At 45.3% G+C, this 16,647-nt stretch overlaps 1 protein-coding gene across 1 annotated transcript in view; it reads right to left on the bottom strand.

Moving 5' to 3' along the window:
* DIS3L2 (DIS3 like 3'-5' exoribonuclease 2) overlaps nucleotides 1–13,201 on the bottom strand; it is a gene marked incomplete at both ends in the record, with an annotated part of 151,631 nt that extends 138,430 nt beyond the window's left edge. The window contains one exon of the mRNA XM_082003901.1: nucleotides 12,502–13,201. Coding sequence (XP_081860027.1) covers nucleotides 12,502–13,201 — 700 coding nt within the window. The remainder of the gene's footprint in view (nucleotides 1–12,501) is intronic.
* Nucleotides 13,202–16,647: the final 3,446 nt, after the last annotated feature.

Genomic DNA, 16,647 nt, shown 5'->3' with positions numbered 1-16,647 from the left:
AACAAGTCTGCATGTGTGGAACCACTCAAGCTTGAACGCAGAGCAATTCTAATGCAAGACACCAATGTCTTCACAACACACAGCAAATGCAGCGTGTTTAGGTGTGTTTATCTGGCCACACAGGTGATGTAGAGCTGCTCTCCGTGGATGCAGCCACCACTTGCCTGGGATGTCTAGACATTCTGCCATTTCCCATGGGAAATAATACAGGAGTAACAATTTGAAGAAAGGTGGTTGACTGTTCATTACCTGAAGTTCTCTGGAGTAAGATAAGTTGAAATAACCCCAACAACTGTATCAGACAAGGAGGCCACCTACAAAGGTGTCAGAGGGACACCTAAGTAGGACCAGGTATTCTACACGTGGAACAGTGAACGTGCCTCAAACTAGCCAAGGAGAAGCACCTGTGGGAAGGAGAAACACAACCAGGAAAAGAAGTCAAAAGAATGGAGCCAAGGGCTGGCTCCAACCCCGGAGCCCAGTCCAGCATCCTGCGTGCAGGCCGTAAGTGGCTGGTTGAGCTCCACCAGAAGGACAGCAGTGGAGCTCAATCTAGAATCCAAACCATCACACTTCATCTCTGTCACAACAACGACGACATCATGCAATGGCATATTTTAGTCTTTAAAAAGTACCTATTAATCTTTTCTTATTTTGGGAAAAAAAAAAAGGATGCAGGCAGCTTCCCAGAATAATTGATCTGGCTTACAGTAAGAGAGGAGGCTAGATGTTTTAAATCAGCTTATTTTGACATAATTTATACAAAATCACTCTATATTTTAGGTTTTGAGAAGTACTGCACTTAATTAAATTTACATCTATTAGTCAGTTGATCAACTAGATGGTCAACTAAATCAACTGAAATGTTCAACTAAACATGAAGTTTGCAAGGCCAGAAAGTCTTCAATTTTATATTAAAATTTGCATATTGCTTTACACGAGAAAGAACCAAGACCCTTAATTTTATTTATCAAAAATAAAACATTTACAACTGCCCTCTAACACCTGGCAAGCTATTTGTTTACTGCCAGCACAGAAAGAAAGTATTCCTCACTGAAATTTTCATCAGCATATCCTCATGGACTCCTTGGATACCTCCCATTCAGGATCCCACAAGAACTAGTTTTACTTGAGAGATCTAAGTGAATTCCAAGATATGCACATCTTGGTATAGCTTTCCCCTTTCCTGTCAACGGGCATCTACCTTGTCCCTAGGCATTTTTACCTCTAACTAAACTTCCAGCTTTGTTACCATCTATATTACTTATATTTAACCCAGCTCCCTGGGGTGGGCAGGACTGTGAGAGCACCACAACAATTGTGCTGGTAACACCTCTACAGGTTTAGGTCTCTCATCCCACTGACAGCTATCTCAACACGTAATGGTTCCTTTTACATTTAAAAAAAGGGAATTATGTTGAAAGTGTTGGACAGAACAATATTGTTACAAACTTTTCCAACACAAAATACTTCCATCTACTACTTACCTTTATCAGTCCATGACTGGGCGTCAACACCTCTGCTAACTCTGCTATTGCTAAGAGGATTTTCCATTGCTTCCCAGCATTAGATCATGATCTAGATATAGCAAAGGAATCTTTCAAATATCCCCACTTTACAGTTAGCATGAGAAGGAACAGAAGCATATCCCCAGAACAGATAATACGCAATAGAACAATTTGTTATCAGTTATTAAGGCACTCTCAACACACGGTTACTAAATATTTGTCCATATTTCTACAGTGTTTCATTTCATTGCTGACACATTTCAATGACTTAAACCAGTTTCCTTCAAATCTTCCAAGAGGCTCCCTGACATTTAATTCTTCAAGACAACCCAGCTATGCACTTAGGAAAACACTGTAAGGATAACACCCATGAGCTAGAAGGCATGGCAGCTACCAAATGAAGGGTCACCCAACATTGCCCTACTTCCAAAAGCAGGAATTAACCAACTAAAGGCACTGAGCACTACTCTGATGCCAACCCCTGCTTAGTCCTACACTCCCATTTAAGTCAGACTATGTTAAGCATGGCAAGAACGCTACATAAAGCGTGTTCCTGCTCATCCTTACTAGAGACTCAAGGAATTAGAGTCCAACCATGTGGCAGCCCAAGGCATCACCTCACAGATCCACAAGTTCAAGTGGGCCCTTGGCTCCTGGCAGAGTTGGCAAAGCAAATTTTAGAAACCATCAGATTTGGTCTTTTAGCAAACAAATACTGTCCATGCCCTGCCAAGAAGTCCTGCCTGCAACTTTATGAGCCACTATGAATGCTGATGTGTAACAGGGCATATTAATAGTCTCAATACATGAGTTTAGCTGACAAAAACTCTGCCTTGTTTTGCAAAGATGTCTAGGACCCAAAAAATCCCAAATCCTACAGAGCCCCGAAAAACCCATCCCAGGTACTTCTGTGAATCTAATTCTGCCAGCTTTGATGAGCTGGGGGGGGATGCAGTTTCTGACAGGTAACTCCAGATAGGCACAGGCCTAGTATTGATACTACTGTATCAGGCAACTGTTTGTTTCATTGTCCAAAGACAAATAAATCCTACAAGCAAAAGCATCCTTTGCCAGTACAAACTGCATTAACATCAGGCTGGTTTTGCTAGGATCCCCATGTCTTTCCCTTTCATATGCTTAAACAGGCAACTTGAAAGCTATTTGATATTTTCTGCTGCTCAAAGAAGTCTCTAAATAATTTCCTCTCAAATTTTAAAAGCCAAAATATGTTTGTTAGATTGTTTTTGATTTCTAATGCCCCAGTGACATCCAGTATATGCCGTATTATATAAGTGGCTAACTCAAAAACACCAAGCACTTAAATGACTACTACAATATCCGGGATCACATTACCACACACGGGCAAAAACAACAGGCAAAACCAACAAACACCATTGAAACGATCTCAAATGCAAGTTATGTCAACAAAAAACACTGGTCACAGACAGGCCAGAATTAACTAGCTATTTATGTTTTGCAAAATATTTTGCGGATTTAAGAGATTAAATGTCCCACTAATGGTAACAGCCAAATACTTTTTTGTTCTATTTTCTTTTCAAAGGAAATACACAAAGACAGCTGTTGGTATAGCTGCTCAGGGAACAAGTTCTGTACCAGGAAGAAAAAAGACACTTCTTGGAAGACACCTCAAGCAAAACTCTGCGCTAGAGCCCCAGTAACACAAACAGTACCAAAACCCATCCACCACACTCCCCATGAGCTCAGCTCCGCTCCAGCCTGTGCTAGGAACAGCCGTGCTTCAACACGGCTCTCAACATGAATTAAATGAGTTCAGAGTTCTCCGATAGCCTTGGAACAGAACCACCTCCACTCATTTTGCAGTATCTTGAAACAAACCGGTTAAATAAAGTAGATGGCTCAAGATTAAAGACAAAGCAATAGAAAGAAATGAGGATGTCCTGAGAAAGAATTCATTAGAGATGTAGGAGTGAAAAGGCAAGACTTTGAGATACGTTATCAGTTCAGTGAAGTTTCATTGCAGCAAAGAGACTTTCAGGAGGTAAACCTGGTAGGCAGTATTTCAGATGCTCAATCTGGGGTCTAAGAGAGAGCCCGAGAGCACACTGTCCTTATCATGAGCAAATAAATTAGAGAGAGAGAGAGAGACAGAGAGAGAGAAAATCCTTTTTTGATGAAATATGAACTCAAAGAATCCTAAGCCAGAGGTTCTGCAGGACACTCCTATGCTCAGTCCAAGCCTGACCACAGAGCTAAAGGGAGATCCTACAATATTGCTGTGGGTCCTCCTCAAAAATATCTAAGGATGGGAATGATTTTAAATTATCTTAATGACTGAAAAGTAGGGCAAATTTCCAGGAAAGGAAATACCTTGGTGGAAGTAGAAAGGGACAGTGATAGGACAGCACTGTAGGGATTTAGGCAGATGGCAGATTGCATAATTAAGTTTAAAGTTAATTAAATAGTCATTCAAAGAAGGGAAACAATGCAGACCTACATTTACATGCACAGGCTCAGCCAAAATGTAAATTCTATGTAAATGTCCTGAACTGAGTGGATGATGCATTGAAATCCAGCTGCCAGAACTAGCTCCCATGCCCACGAGTCTCCACTAATTGACCCATTACGATGGGCCACCAGGGCCCAGCCGCAGCATAAATCTGAGCCATAACTTTCCACCATCTAGACAAATCAAAATAAAGTAAGACAACAGCGCTTAAAGTAAAGGCCTGTCCGCACAGCTCTTAAATGTGATTTCAATAGTGATTCAAAGCAACCGGTTCCTCTAGCAGCAGCCCAACCAGTTACAAGCAACCCTGCACAGCATAACACAGCTCCTCCGCCTGTGCCAGCCAGCATCTCGTCTACCAGCGCGACTGTTCATGCACCAGGACATGGCCCGGCTGTGAGCCATCTGTGCACCCCAGAACAAATTCGTTGCTCTCTCTCGCCCTGCCTCTTTGGAGAAGGTGATTCTCTAAACATTTTTGGCAGAAAGTCTCCCAAAATTTGCACAGAAGAGTTGAAAGTCCAAGGCAAAAAAGCACAAAAGGAATCCTTACCACATGGGGAACAGGCTGGCTGCAGAAAAGCAGCCTGGCCCCCAGCCTGGATGGGGAAATACAGGCTGTCATGCTTTGTGAGTGAGTCCATAAGGCTGTGAGCTGCTTTTGGAGGTGACTGTGCCACTATAGCTGGTTCTAAGAGATTCCGACATTCAGCATTCTTACAACATGGCACTGAGGAAGAAACATCCTCACAGAGATGGAGGCAGCAAAACAAGAAAGAATGTCCATGCATACCCAGGAAAGTCAGGAGCAGAGACAGATGCTCATTTCCAGACCCATGGAAATGAGGTGGGAAGCACCCGTGGCCACCGCTTTTGCTTTAGACTGTACATACTGACTTAAAACTTGTGCTGCATGCCTCTCGATTTCAATATAGAACTAGGGAAAATGAAAATGTTCTTGCTGACTTTGGCTTTCTGAAAGGGCCTATGCTTTGAAAAACTGAAATGAACAAAAATGCACAATGGATTCTTTCTGCTGCAGAAAACAATGCTGTGGAAACTGCTCCCAGCTGCCAAGATCATGTGCCCACGACACCATGATTCCTCTTCCAAAACACTCCAAATATCCTGATGCTTGCAGGATTTGACTTCAGTAACCCAGACAGTAATTGCAGTTTTATTCAACTCCTCAGCAGGGTTTGTGTTGTAGGAATACTACATGAATGCAAGAGCCAAAGATACCATTCCAGGCTCTGAACTAAGGGTTGGTGACGAAACTCATTTAGTAGCAATAGACTAAAAGTTTATCAAAATAGTTACTGTGCTCCAGCTGTGTGCAGCAGCACAGCAGCGTTGTCAGGGAGGGGATACAGCTCTTCTGATTTTCAGGACTTTCTGTGAACCTGCTCCACCCTGCTCGTGACCTCCTAACTACCTACTCCGCCTGATGACTGCACTCCTCCAGGCTTCCACTCCTGCCTTGGGATGTGGGTCAGGGCTCCTTCCGCTGCCCCCTCATCCTTCCATCCTCCCAAACCATCCTCCACAACACCTTTTGTTCTTTGTTTTATCCAGCAACTACGCTATGAAAAGGCTTCTTCAACACTTCAAGAAAAACACTTTAAAAGCATAGTATCGTGGAAGTTCTCTCTTTGATTTCTCTGGGCTTCAGTAGTTTGAGGGAAACAAGTTGCTCGAAGATCAGAGGAAGTCAAGAGGCTTTGAATGGCAAAATACCTGACGGGAGGTGCTAATGTTCTAGAAGACATTAACAGCTGAAGAAATGAAAGAACTGCTTTCAGATTCATACATATCCTGAGGTTATCAAATGCGCTACAGAATAAAACAATCTGCTTATGAACTGTTCCCCATACTGCCCATTCAGTGTAGTAGGTACATAATTCAGAACCCTTAGTTCTGTGGGGAAAAAATGCCTAAAAACATATAAACTGAACAAAACCACATTATTGCGGCAATCTTGTAGAGAGCCTGAAATATTCTCCAAGGCATGACCTGCCCCATACATCTGTGGGCTGCAGCTGCTGGTGTTGACATTTTCCTTCAGCACCCTGGAAATTTTTATTTTTGTCACAGAAGACATTATTTTATGCAAGAGATCCCAACATTTTGTTTTCCATCCTGCCCCAGCCAAGTTTCAACTCTCCGTAGCTCAGACTTCCCCACAAGAGGGAGTTAGGGACATGCAGCCCACAGCATTTCATGGTGCTAGTTAGCAGGGGGCTTGAGGTGGGAGGGCAAGAGATGGACACCAACACATAGGACAGGAGAGGCAGAAGCAGAGGCTGGAGAGCTGGGCAGCAGTGAAAGCCCTGCAGCAGCCATGGCCTGGAGCAGAATCGCAATGAGCCACCGAAGCCAGCAGCAAAGCACCTCTCGTGCCTGCCTGGGTACACACAGTGAAGACGACACTTCAGGGGTTATCTGAACAACAGGCCAGAGCTGACTGGGGTGTGCGGGCTGGCTGACCTCATGGATAGCAGAAGACTTTTTGAAATTAATTCCTTTTTGAACTACAGCATATTTCAGGGGTAGAATTTGTTATCATGGCTTCTAAACGTGCCAGTGACAGCCTACATACCACAAGCCTTGGTAAAAATGTTCCAATGGTCATTCACCCTCACTGCTAACTTGTGCTGTATTTCAAGCCTGGATTTGTTTAGCCTCAAATGCATTGTATCATAATCTGCTCAACTGAGTAGCCTGTTATTGAACATCTGTTCCCCATGTAGGCAATTTACTGAAAGCTCCCTCCCCCAAGCATCTCTTTGATAAGTAAAGCAAGATTCCTCAAATCATTCACTCATGATCCCAGCATTCTAACCTTCCTTGTGGCCATCCTCTGAGTATTCATCAGTTCATCACCATCCGCCCTGAACAGAGGGCATCACCACAGGATACAATACTCCAGAAGCTGCTGCTGTGCCAGACACACGCAGTCGATACTCCATCTTCCAATTCCCATGCTCATACATTACCCTTTTGGCCACATTTCACAGGAGGGGGATATTCAGCCGATTAATCCATCAAAAGCTCAAAACTTTTTTCCAAGCTGTTGCTTCCCACACGGGGTTCCTTGCCCTGCTAGTATGGCTCTATGCTGGCCTGATAAATGGATTTTGTTTTGCCTGCTCCCAGTCTACCAAGTGATCCAGATGGCTGCCAGTAACTGCCCCCATTATTCAATACTCCCTGCAGTCTGAACTGATCCAAAAATCTTTCAATCCTACTTGTATGTTTTCTTCCTGATGATTGACAGAAGTATTAAACAGCACACAGTTAGAACATGACACTGCAGGAACCAGATACACCTGTTGGTAACAATTCTCAATTTATTGCTGCATTTAATTAGTTCAGCTAAACAGCTTTTAAACCACTACACATGCCCTGTGATTTTATTATGCAAACACACTAGCATCCATACTCACACCTTTATCATCAAACTCCTGATCTCCTAAGAAACCAACACTGAGGGACTCAAGAGCACATTTGTTGTACAGTTTGATGTCAAGTCACATTAAAGAAAAGATTTAAAACTAATTAAAAAATTAATTCAGTTCTTGTATTAGCCTATTATTTTCCTGGGACTAACATCACACTGACAAGCATAGTTACCTGAGCTACATCATGGGGACTAAAGAGAAGAAAAAAAACATAGTTTAAAAATAAAATAGCTGGTTAGCACCAACAAGTGTTTCCACTGATGAACATTTTCACAGGAGCACTAGCAGGTGAAAGAAGTTTCTTCATGGAGATGAAAGCTTTGCTGCCAAAGGCAAGGGCTCCTGCCACAGAACCCAGTCCTGCTGCAGCACAGTGTGCTCAGGACTCTGGTAAAGGGCACAGAAGATTGTTATTAGATCACATACAAAAAACACAGGCCCTGCAAGGGCAGGATGTCATCTCCCCTAGAGAGGCTGCCTCGGATATTAACTCACACACTATAGATGATGTTAGCCGAAAACATTAGTTGCACAAGATTCAGGAATGCAACAATTTTTTTCTATCAAAAGCAAGAAAGAAATTTATGTTTGTGATGACGTTGCTAAACTATTAGCAAAAGCAACATTCTATTTTTCATGTGTTTCTCAGATGGGGCCATACAGTAAATCCAGTTTTCCCTCTCTTCTCCCATATCTTATTACTATGATTAATGTCATCGAAGGAATGTTACATTGGACCTGGCAAGATTAGCCAGATTTCCACAGCAACCAACATTCTCCATTTATTGAGCTGATTCTGTGGCCTTCATTAGATCTCTGGCTCATATTTACTGATGCCAGATAGGGAGATAACAGCATTCTTAAGTACTGAATTTCACCACACAAGAACTGGAAAACTCACCACTAAAAGTAGCATTATCTTAAATTTGCCTTACAAGAAGGGAAAAGCAGAAGCTGTGGTTCTTCCTCCAAAGTTGTCCCAGAGAAACAAAAGCAAATACAAAGTTTACTGCAGTGTACAACGGAAAGACAAAACCCCTAGGATTTTGCCGTTTTGTTAAGGCTGGTATTTCTTGACCAGCTATGCCCAAACATGCAGGAAAGCCATTCCAGAATACTTCCTTTACCTATCCTGAACCTTTTAAATGTCAGGGTTGCAGCCACAAACACAACACCCCCATCCAACAGCAACAATCATTTTTAAAACTATGATGCTAAACACCAGCCTGCTTGCCAGCAACACTCCTCCCTGGAAGCTGCCCAAGTTGGTTAAGTACCACAGGCTGGGCAAATAAATGCCAACGGTCAGATGATAAATCAGAAAGGGCCGTGGAAGTCTTATGCTATTTCAGATGAGGCATGTTGTTACCCAGGAATTGTCTGTTTCTACTCAGGGGGCATGCTGACCCTGACAGATGGGCAAGATACCTCCATCACATCATAAACCCATGAAGCTTTTAGTGAGAGGAGCCTCAGGAGGCTACCTAGCAAAGCTGATGGCGGTGTTCTTCCCGAGGAGGATGTCTGCAGATACAAACTGAGACTGTATATCCAGCCCTGCAAAATCTGAATCTATTTCTTAGCAATCAGGCTTCATGAGCACCCTGCTCCAGCCAAGCTTTCAGCATCAATAAAGCCACCTCACTCCCAGGTACTCTAGCTCCCAAGATCCTCTGAAATCAAGTGTGGCCAGGAGATGGTGTTCCCAAAGACCATGCTGCACTCCATGTTTAGAGGACAGTTCTCTTCCGCAGATATTTGGTTTTTAGGCTTTCCAGCAGACTCAGGAATGTGCTATCAAAAGCAATGTTCCCTCAAAAACAGGCTGAGAAGTGCATGTACTCAAAAAGCAACCAAAACCTTGCTGCCCTGAATAAAACACACAGCTTGGTGTAAACTACTTACTGATAAAGCAATGCATCACGTATATTTAAGATGAAGTTCCACTTAGCAGTCATGCAAATCTCAACTACTAGCGAGTGACAGACAGATGCCGCAGAAAGAGTAAGTACTTCTGTCCTCAAGGAAAAGGGGGTTTTAAGCCCTTTTATATGACAGAAACATCAGTCAGCCTGAAAAGAGATTTTGATGACTAACTCTGGATTGAAGGGGGAAAACCCTTACAGCCTTTGATCAAAACCAGAAAACAACCCAGAGGACTTCATAAAAGATTTTCTGCTAAGGAAGTTTAACCAAATTTTAGCACCCAAAGAACCTAGACGATTGGAGACTTAGGGAAAAATAGCAGCAGGGAAATTGTATTAGATTAAAAACTATAAGCATCACAACTTAGAGTGGCATTTTAGGATTATTTTCTGTCTGATTGGGGTTTGTTTGAGAAGAAATTTCAGAACAGGAGGCTTTATGGCAATTCTCCTCACAGAGGTTATAGCTCCACAGAAAGAAGCAACAATCTGTGGAATGCATCTATATATACAGCTTCATCTTCCCAAATACAAGAGTGCCGATACCATGGAGTGACTCCAATGTGCAGTTTCATGACTGTATCGCGTTCAAGACAAGTGACAACAGAGCTTTGTTCACACTCTGCTCTCTCAACTGCAAAGTTTCCAATACTTAGGAAAAACACTTTCTATATGGAACACCAGAAGAGACTGCTGTGGTCAGTCTCCTAATTATCTGCTATGAAATTATTTCTATCCCCCAAGTCTTGTCTTGGGGCCTTACAGTACAGAACAAAGGCAATCCTCAGTTCTTCTCACAGACAGCAACACATCATCGACATTGAGTTCCACGGCTCAGCCGACACTGGCTTGGGGCTCCACGAACCACTGTGCTTTCCCCCAAGGCCACAGGAGCTGCTGCACCACTGGAAGGACATTAACAAGAACCAGCCCCTTGCTGCCCACAGCCTGCCCCAGGGTGGGTTGGCCTAGGTGACCTTTACAGGTCCCTTCCAACCCAAACTATTCCACAATTCAAAGGGTTTTCTCAGCCCTCCATATTTGCCTTCAATTTAAGCACTTTCAGTTTTAAGATCATTGCAAACCTGACCATGGCTAAGCCTGAGCTGAAGAGCTGTTAAGAAGAGGACAATAAAAAGAAGCGATATAAAGAGAGATGCTTGGCTTTGAGATTAGCTCAAAGAGTCTTTTGGAAAGCCTACAACAGTCTGAACAGAGTTAATTTGTGAGGAAATGTCACTACTGAAAAGATTATATGCCTCACCGCTATGACAGAAGCGATTCTAGCCATCACAGTTTCACAAGCCTTGATTTAAACTGATCAAACCAGACACCTGCCTATGCAAAGTAATATGACTTATATCACCATCAAGAGAGAAAGAGAAGCTTTGAAGTGAGGAAAAATTAATCTGGAACTGTGATATGTGAGTTCTTATACCTAAGCGTTCCCATACTGTAAAACCTTCATTTCACTTAAACAAGAATGCTAAAATACACTCAAACTAAACAGCAGAAAAGACATTTCTCTGCACCAAATTACGTATTTTTTTTCCCCCTATTTCTTTCTTCCCTAAGAAACTGTTTTCATGTCCCTGCAAGTGTTCTGGAGAGTAACAGTCTCAGCTACATAGGGGGTGGCTGGGCAGGCACGTAAGGAGAAGAAGAGGAAGGGTGTCATTCTTAAGCAAATAATTTTCCAATAATCTTCCCTACAGTGCGAGTTTTCCACCTGGGCAGTCAAACATGAGGGTCAAAATTTTCTGCTCTAGGTCTTTACACTAAACAAACAACTAGTTTTCAAAGGGTTTGTGCAACCCCATTCCTAACTAGGGCAGGAAGGAACTGTGGGTGCTTGCTTTTGAAAGCCAGGTTATTTTTATTTTAGACTAAAATCCACGTAGGCACCTATCGTTTTCATGGCTGCAATCTGTAAGCCTTCTAGAGACTCTCCATCTCTGTTAGCTGCTCTTCCCTACTCTCCAAAAGCTGAAGGATGAAAGGTAGCACAGTCTATTATAACAGGCTAGCATAACAAAGAGTGTTAAAATGAGACAAAAAACACTCCCAAAAATCAAGCTCATCAACAAATTTTACCATAATCTGCTTGTGTTAAATCTCTAACTATGATCTGTCTTGCAAGAACTCATGAAAGTTTACCAACTTTAGCACATAATCTACTGTCACAGCCTCAAAAATACCGCAAGCCCTGTAAAAAGCATATTACTTGCCACTCTTGAATGATAGGGCATAGTTTCGTAAGATTGACTTAGTTAAACATTTACTTGATTTCCAATCCAAGAGTTGTGATAGGCCTCAGGCTCATCTTATGCAGCTGAGAAATCGATCTCTTTTCTACCTGTTACAAAGAATTTAATACAGTGACATTTATGAGTTCCTCCAGTAGTAGCTCTTAAGATCAGGCTATTCAAGTATCTCACCATAAATAACATTCAGAGCAAGTTTTAACCCATTACTCAGAGATCAAATTCAAACTGCCTAGCTTTGGCTGCTTGTTCATGCTGTGTTTCGGGGTGTTTTTTTAATAAAAAATTGTATTTCTCTCCGTAAGTGGGCTTTTTGACTTGAACATCACATTTAAGAGACATTCACTTTGCTGCTTGCAAGATGGGGTCTCTTTGTTACTAACAGCAAAATTTACCAGAGTCAAGACTCTGTATCAAGAATTAGATATTAGCCCCTGAGTATTAGATGGACTTGGACCCTCTGCAAAAGCAAACCAGCGCTCCAGATCCAACAAGGCAATGCAGAGGAAAGCATGACTCTGCCCTGAGTCAGCTTAGATCCAGCAGTCTTACTAATTTGGACTCTACACCACAGAAATTGGGCTCTCCTAGTCTTGAGCTGATCCTGGAAGCAGCACGGCCACATTCACAGAGCCTAGGCCAGGGGATGAGGTCCTGCCAGCACAAAGCTGACTCCACATGAAGCCGGATGGCTTACTTGTAAACCAGGACAAAGCCACCCACAGGTAACTAAGGGCTGACTAATTTGGATGGAGTAGAACTGGCTCATGTTAACTCACTCATGACTAAAACATCACATTCAATTCCACAGTAATTGTAGCAAATGGACCAAACAGTTCATTAGTGTGAACTCACCTTGGACTTGGCCCGCAGACAAGTGACTTTTTTTCCTGGCATTTATTGCCAGCATATCCTCACTAAACTGCTCAGTCAACAAGTGTCCAGCTGCTGTATTTGTGTTGGCAGGACACTTGCCTTGTTTCCTATGTTTCTTCCTCCACATGTCCTCCTCGTCCTTTTCATCAGAGCCAGAAGACTTCTGCAGAGTTGCACGGTGTCTCAGGCTGTTTGACACTCGCCCACCCAGGGCATCACTCATATTTAACGAGTCAGCTGCAGCTCCACGTTGGTATACATAATAGTCTTCCTCTACCTCCAAGTCTCCTTCTGGATTAACGATAGCATTTTTTTTATGAGGACATCTGTTCAGAGTGGTTTGGGGTTTATCATTCTCAAATCCTCCAGACATGGGCTGTTCCAGGTGAGATGTTCTGACTGGTGAACAGCTGTGCACATTCAACCCATTCCTGGCTGGATTATCCTTCACCAGGCCTCTCCTCAGTGGCGGGTCCAGATCCAAGCTGGGGTCATTGGAGGTGGTCTCTTCTAGCTGCATCTTCTGCGCAATATGATTCAAATAGGACCGGAATCGGCCACTGTGGTGCTTTTGCACAAGCCTCATGTAAGCATTCTTCTGGGGAGCAGCGTGTTTGCTTAAACCCTCTTTGGCACCTTGGGCAGAAGTAGTACTTCTCATATACCCCAGCTGATCCATAGCGCAGTAAAAGGCCCAGACTTCAAAGAGTTATAAATAGACACAGGGGAAAAAAGGGTTATTTTCTTGAAACAAAGCGTCAAATAACTGATTACGCTAAAAGACACAAAAATGTACTAAATGAGAATGCATTGACCTTTACAGAAATTCTGGGTTGGTAAATCATTCCACTCGCGTGAAGGGGTTTCACGATGTACTCAACATCTGCCCTGCAACAAATCCCTCTCAGTGACCTAGGAGTGACCACAGCCTGTAAGCCGTACCTGTCCACGTGCCACACAAAACGGGGATTTTTGTCCCAATGCTGACACCCCAAATATAAGGGATTCCTTTAATCCGCTCTTCCTTGCCTTTGAAAAAGCCAGGTAAATTAAGGCAGTAACTGACAGACTGTATCAGATGCATCAGTTTAGCCGTTATCAGAAGTGAAATCTTGTCATGTCCAACCTGGAGTCTTCAAGAATAACTGCATCCTTAATGAAGCACTTTGATGTTGCAGTAAAAAGCATACATTGCCTGTTACACACACACTCCCCCCCACTCCATAACTGACACTCCTGGATTACATAGGACATTTGCTTCAAATACAAAGACTAACCATTTCAGCTTGTCTTTCTAGCCATAAACTCACTCACAGTATGACTGACACACAAGAAATTCCCTAGCACAACTATCTTGCAAGAGATCATAATTCTTAGCGATTGATACATGCTGGCTGCCACTCCATCCAGTGCCAGTTTCTGTAGATGGTATTATGCCTTCATCTTTGCAGCACAAGTGTGGAACTTAAATAGATCAAGCATCTTTCAATCCTGTTTCAGCTGCTCTAGCCTTTAAGTTTTTGGAGCAAAACAATCTAGTAAATTGTCCTCAGTTATTAAGGTAAATTATAGGTATGGGCAGGACATAGCAAAGATTCTTGCTGTATCTAACATCAAAGAGGAAAATAAGAATATATTGATAATGGAGCCCAGCGTAACTGCTGCCTTCTATGGGTTTTCATAAAAATGCCTCTTTTTCCTTCAAGACATGTTTGAAGCTGAACAGCTGAACTTCACCCCAGCTGGTACATTGAGAACTTCAGGCCTCACTCATCTCTTCCATGCCAGAACTAAGGGGTACTGGACTCAAAGCTAAAATAAATTATACCGTCCATTAAACCTCCCTCTCTTCACTTCTCTAAGCACAGTGGTGTTGGCAGGACTGAATACAGAGCTCAGCAGAAGAGAAATTTATATTCCCTTCCCTACTCCCACCATGCTTGGAATTTTTCCTTCGCTCCTACCAAGCCTTTCCTCCCTTCTGCGGAAGTTGCACAGAGGATAAGCAACCCAGCACTCTCCTCTGTGCACACACTGCCTGGGAATGGGGCATCATCCAGCAGGGACCAAGGACTTCAGCGCCGACTCCTCCTCAGCATGTCAGCTCCGGCCCTTTCAGAGAAACAACATGCGTTGCGGTGGGATTTACTTAAGTAATTGAGCACGGATGTGAACAGGCTTCACAATACAAAGCAAAAATTAAAAATCCCTGAACAAATAGGAAAAATTCTTTGTGTGGTTTGTGATTCTTGTTCCTAAGATTTTCCATTGGTGCTGGCCAATAGCTAAACTTTTCTAACAGACTGACCTGCTACAGCGCTATTACAAAACCCTCACACGGGTAGGTCTAGAGCAAGTTTTTTAATGTCACCTTCTCCTGTTGCCAATTCAGTAGAAGCAGATAACATTTATAAAAGCCAGCACGACTACTCTCCAAACACTGGTTCCGGGATACAGGAGTTTGCCATCTTTGTTTACAAATAAAGAATAAACATTCGCACCACACCACCACTGTAATTTCTGCAACTATAATCACATTCACAGTTAGCAGCTGCAGCACAGACCAAAAAAGGGACTTACAAGCCCCCACACAATACAATTTCATTATTAGTTTTCCATAGGCAACCAGGAATTGAGAGCTCCCCACCAGCTGGGGAGCAGAGGGAAGGCAGAGATGGGTGCGAGGTGTGTCCACCCCACCTCACTCCCAGACGGGGCAGCGATGCGGATGAGTGAAATGCCGGGAAGGAAGGAGACGCCGAGGGAAGATGCTCGCTCAGCTGGGCCCAGAATGAAAACTGCCCCTGGTATTTTACCCGGCTGTTTTTGAAGAGCGGCTCCGGCCTTCATCGCTTGCCTGCCACCACACACTGGGGGTGCCCAAGCGCCCCAGCCAGCACACAGCGGCGAGGTCGGGTGCACCCGCCGCTGCGCCAGCAGCGCGACCGGGAGCGGGGCCGCAGGGCCTCCCCCGCACCCTGTCGGCCAGGGCCTACCCCGGGGCCGCCCCTCGCCCACCGCCTCCCCCGCCAGACGCCGCCGCTCTCGCCCGGAGCACCCGTGGCCCCCCCGGGAGCGCAGCCCGGGCTACCGCCGCCCTTCTGCGGCACCCGAAGCAAGAGCTGACGGCGCCGCGCCCGCCAGACGAGCCCTCGCCAAGGGACGAGCCAGCAAACCGCCGGGGCCGGACCCCTCCGTCACAGCGGCCGCGCTGCCACGGGGGCTGACAGGGCCTCGAGCGCCGCCGGGACCGACCGTGTAGCCGCTCCCTCCGCCCGCCTGGGACCCCAGTGACGGGCCCACCACTCACCGGCCGAGCCGCTCCCCCCGCCGCGCCGCTCCGCGCCGTTTAAATGTCCCAACGCCCCCACCGTCCACTTCCGGGTCAGAGGCGGCCTACGGGCCGCGGCAGGGCCCAGAAGGCCTTACACGCGAAGCGCTCGCTCCCCGCCCTGGCAGGGCAGCCCCGGCTCGCGGCCCCTCGCACCCTAGGGGCCAGGGCAGGACCCCCGGGCGGCCTCTAGTGACACGGGGCGGGCTGGCATCATGTGAGTCCTTTTGCGCAGCGCCGGGCGCAACGCTGGCCTGGGGATGGACTTCGGGAAGGGCCCTGCAAGGAAGGCACCGTGGGGAGAGCAGGCAGGGTGTCCCGGGAGGGGACAGGGTGTCCCAGGAGGGGACAGGGTGCCCCAGCCCCACTCTCTGCAGAGGAGGGTGCTCCCCGCAGGCAGGACTTGTGGGTCTCCACAGCCTGCCAGGAGAAGGGGAGCCTCCAGACGGGGTTGAGTCTGTGCCTGTGTCCCCCCTTGGTCAGTCACAGGGGGTGAGGGCAGGAGGCCACGAAGGCCGGGGCTTCTCCTGCGGGAGGCTGAACCGGGCATCTGGCGGGGTCCCCGCAGGGCCAGGGTGCTGTGGGGAGGTGGGAGACAGGTGGTGCTGTCACCACAGCAAGAAGCCAACTCGGACCATCCCCAGCCTGCAAGGTTTGCAGACACCTTGGTCCCTGGGGTTTGCAGACAGCCCCTTCCAGCCAAGGCCAGCTGAGGCCTCTGCGATGGTTTGGTCCAGTTCACTGCCAGCAATCCTGCTTCAGCCAACATTTCTAGCCAGACAGGTCTAAAAAGC

This window comes from Phaethon aethereus, assembly GCF_964289735.1.
Source record: "Phaethon aethereus genome assembly, chromosome: 9".
Classification (NCBI taxonomy): Eukaryota; Metazoa; Chordata; class Aves; order Phaethontiformes; family Phaethontidae; genus Phaethon; species Phaethon aethereus.
Note: the sequence above shows the minus strand (reverse complement) of the source record. Positions and strands in the feature narration are given on the sequence as shown.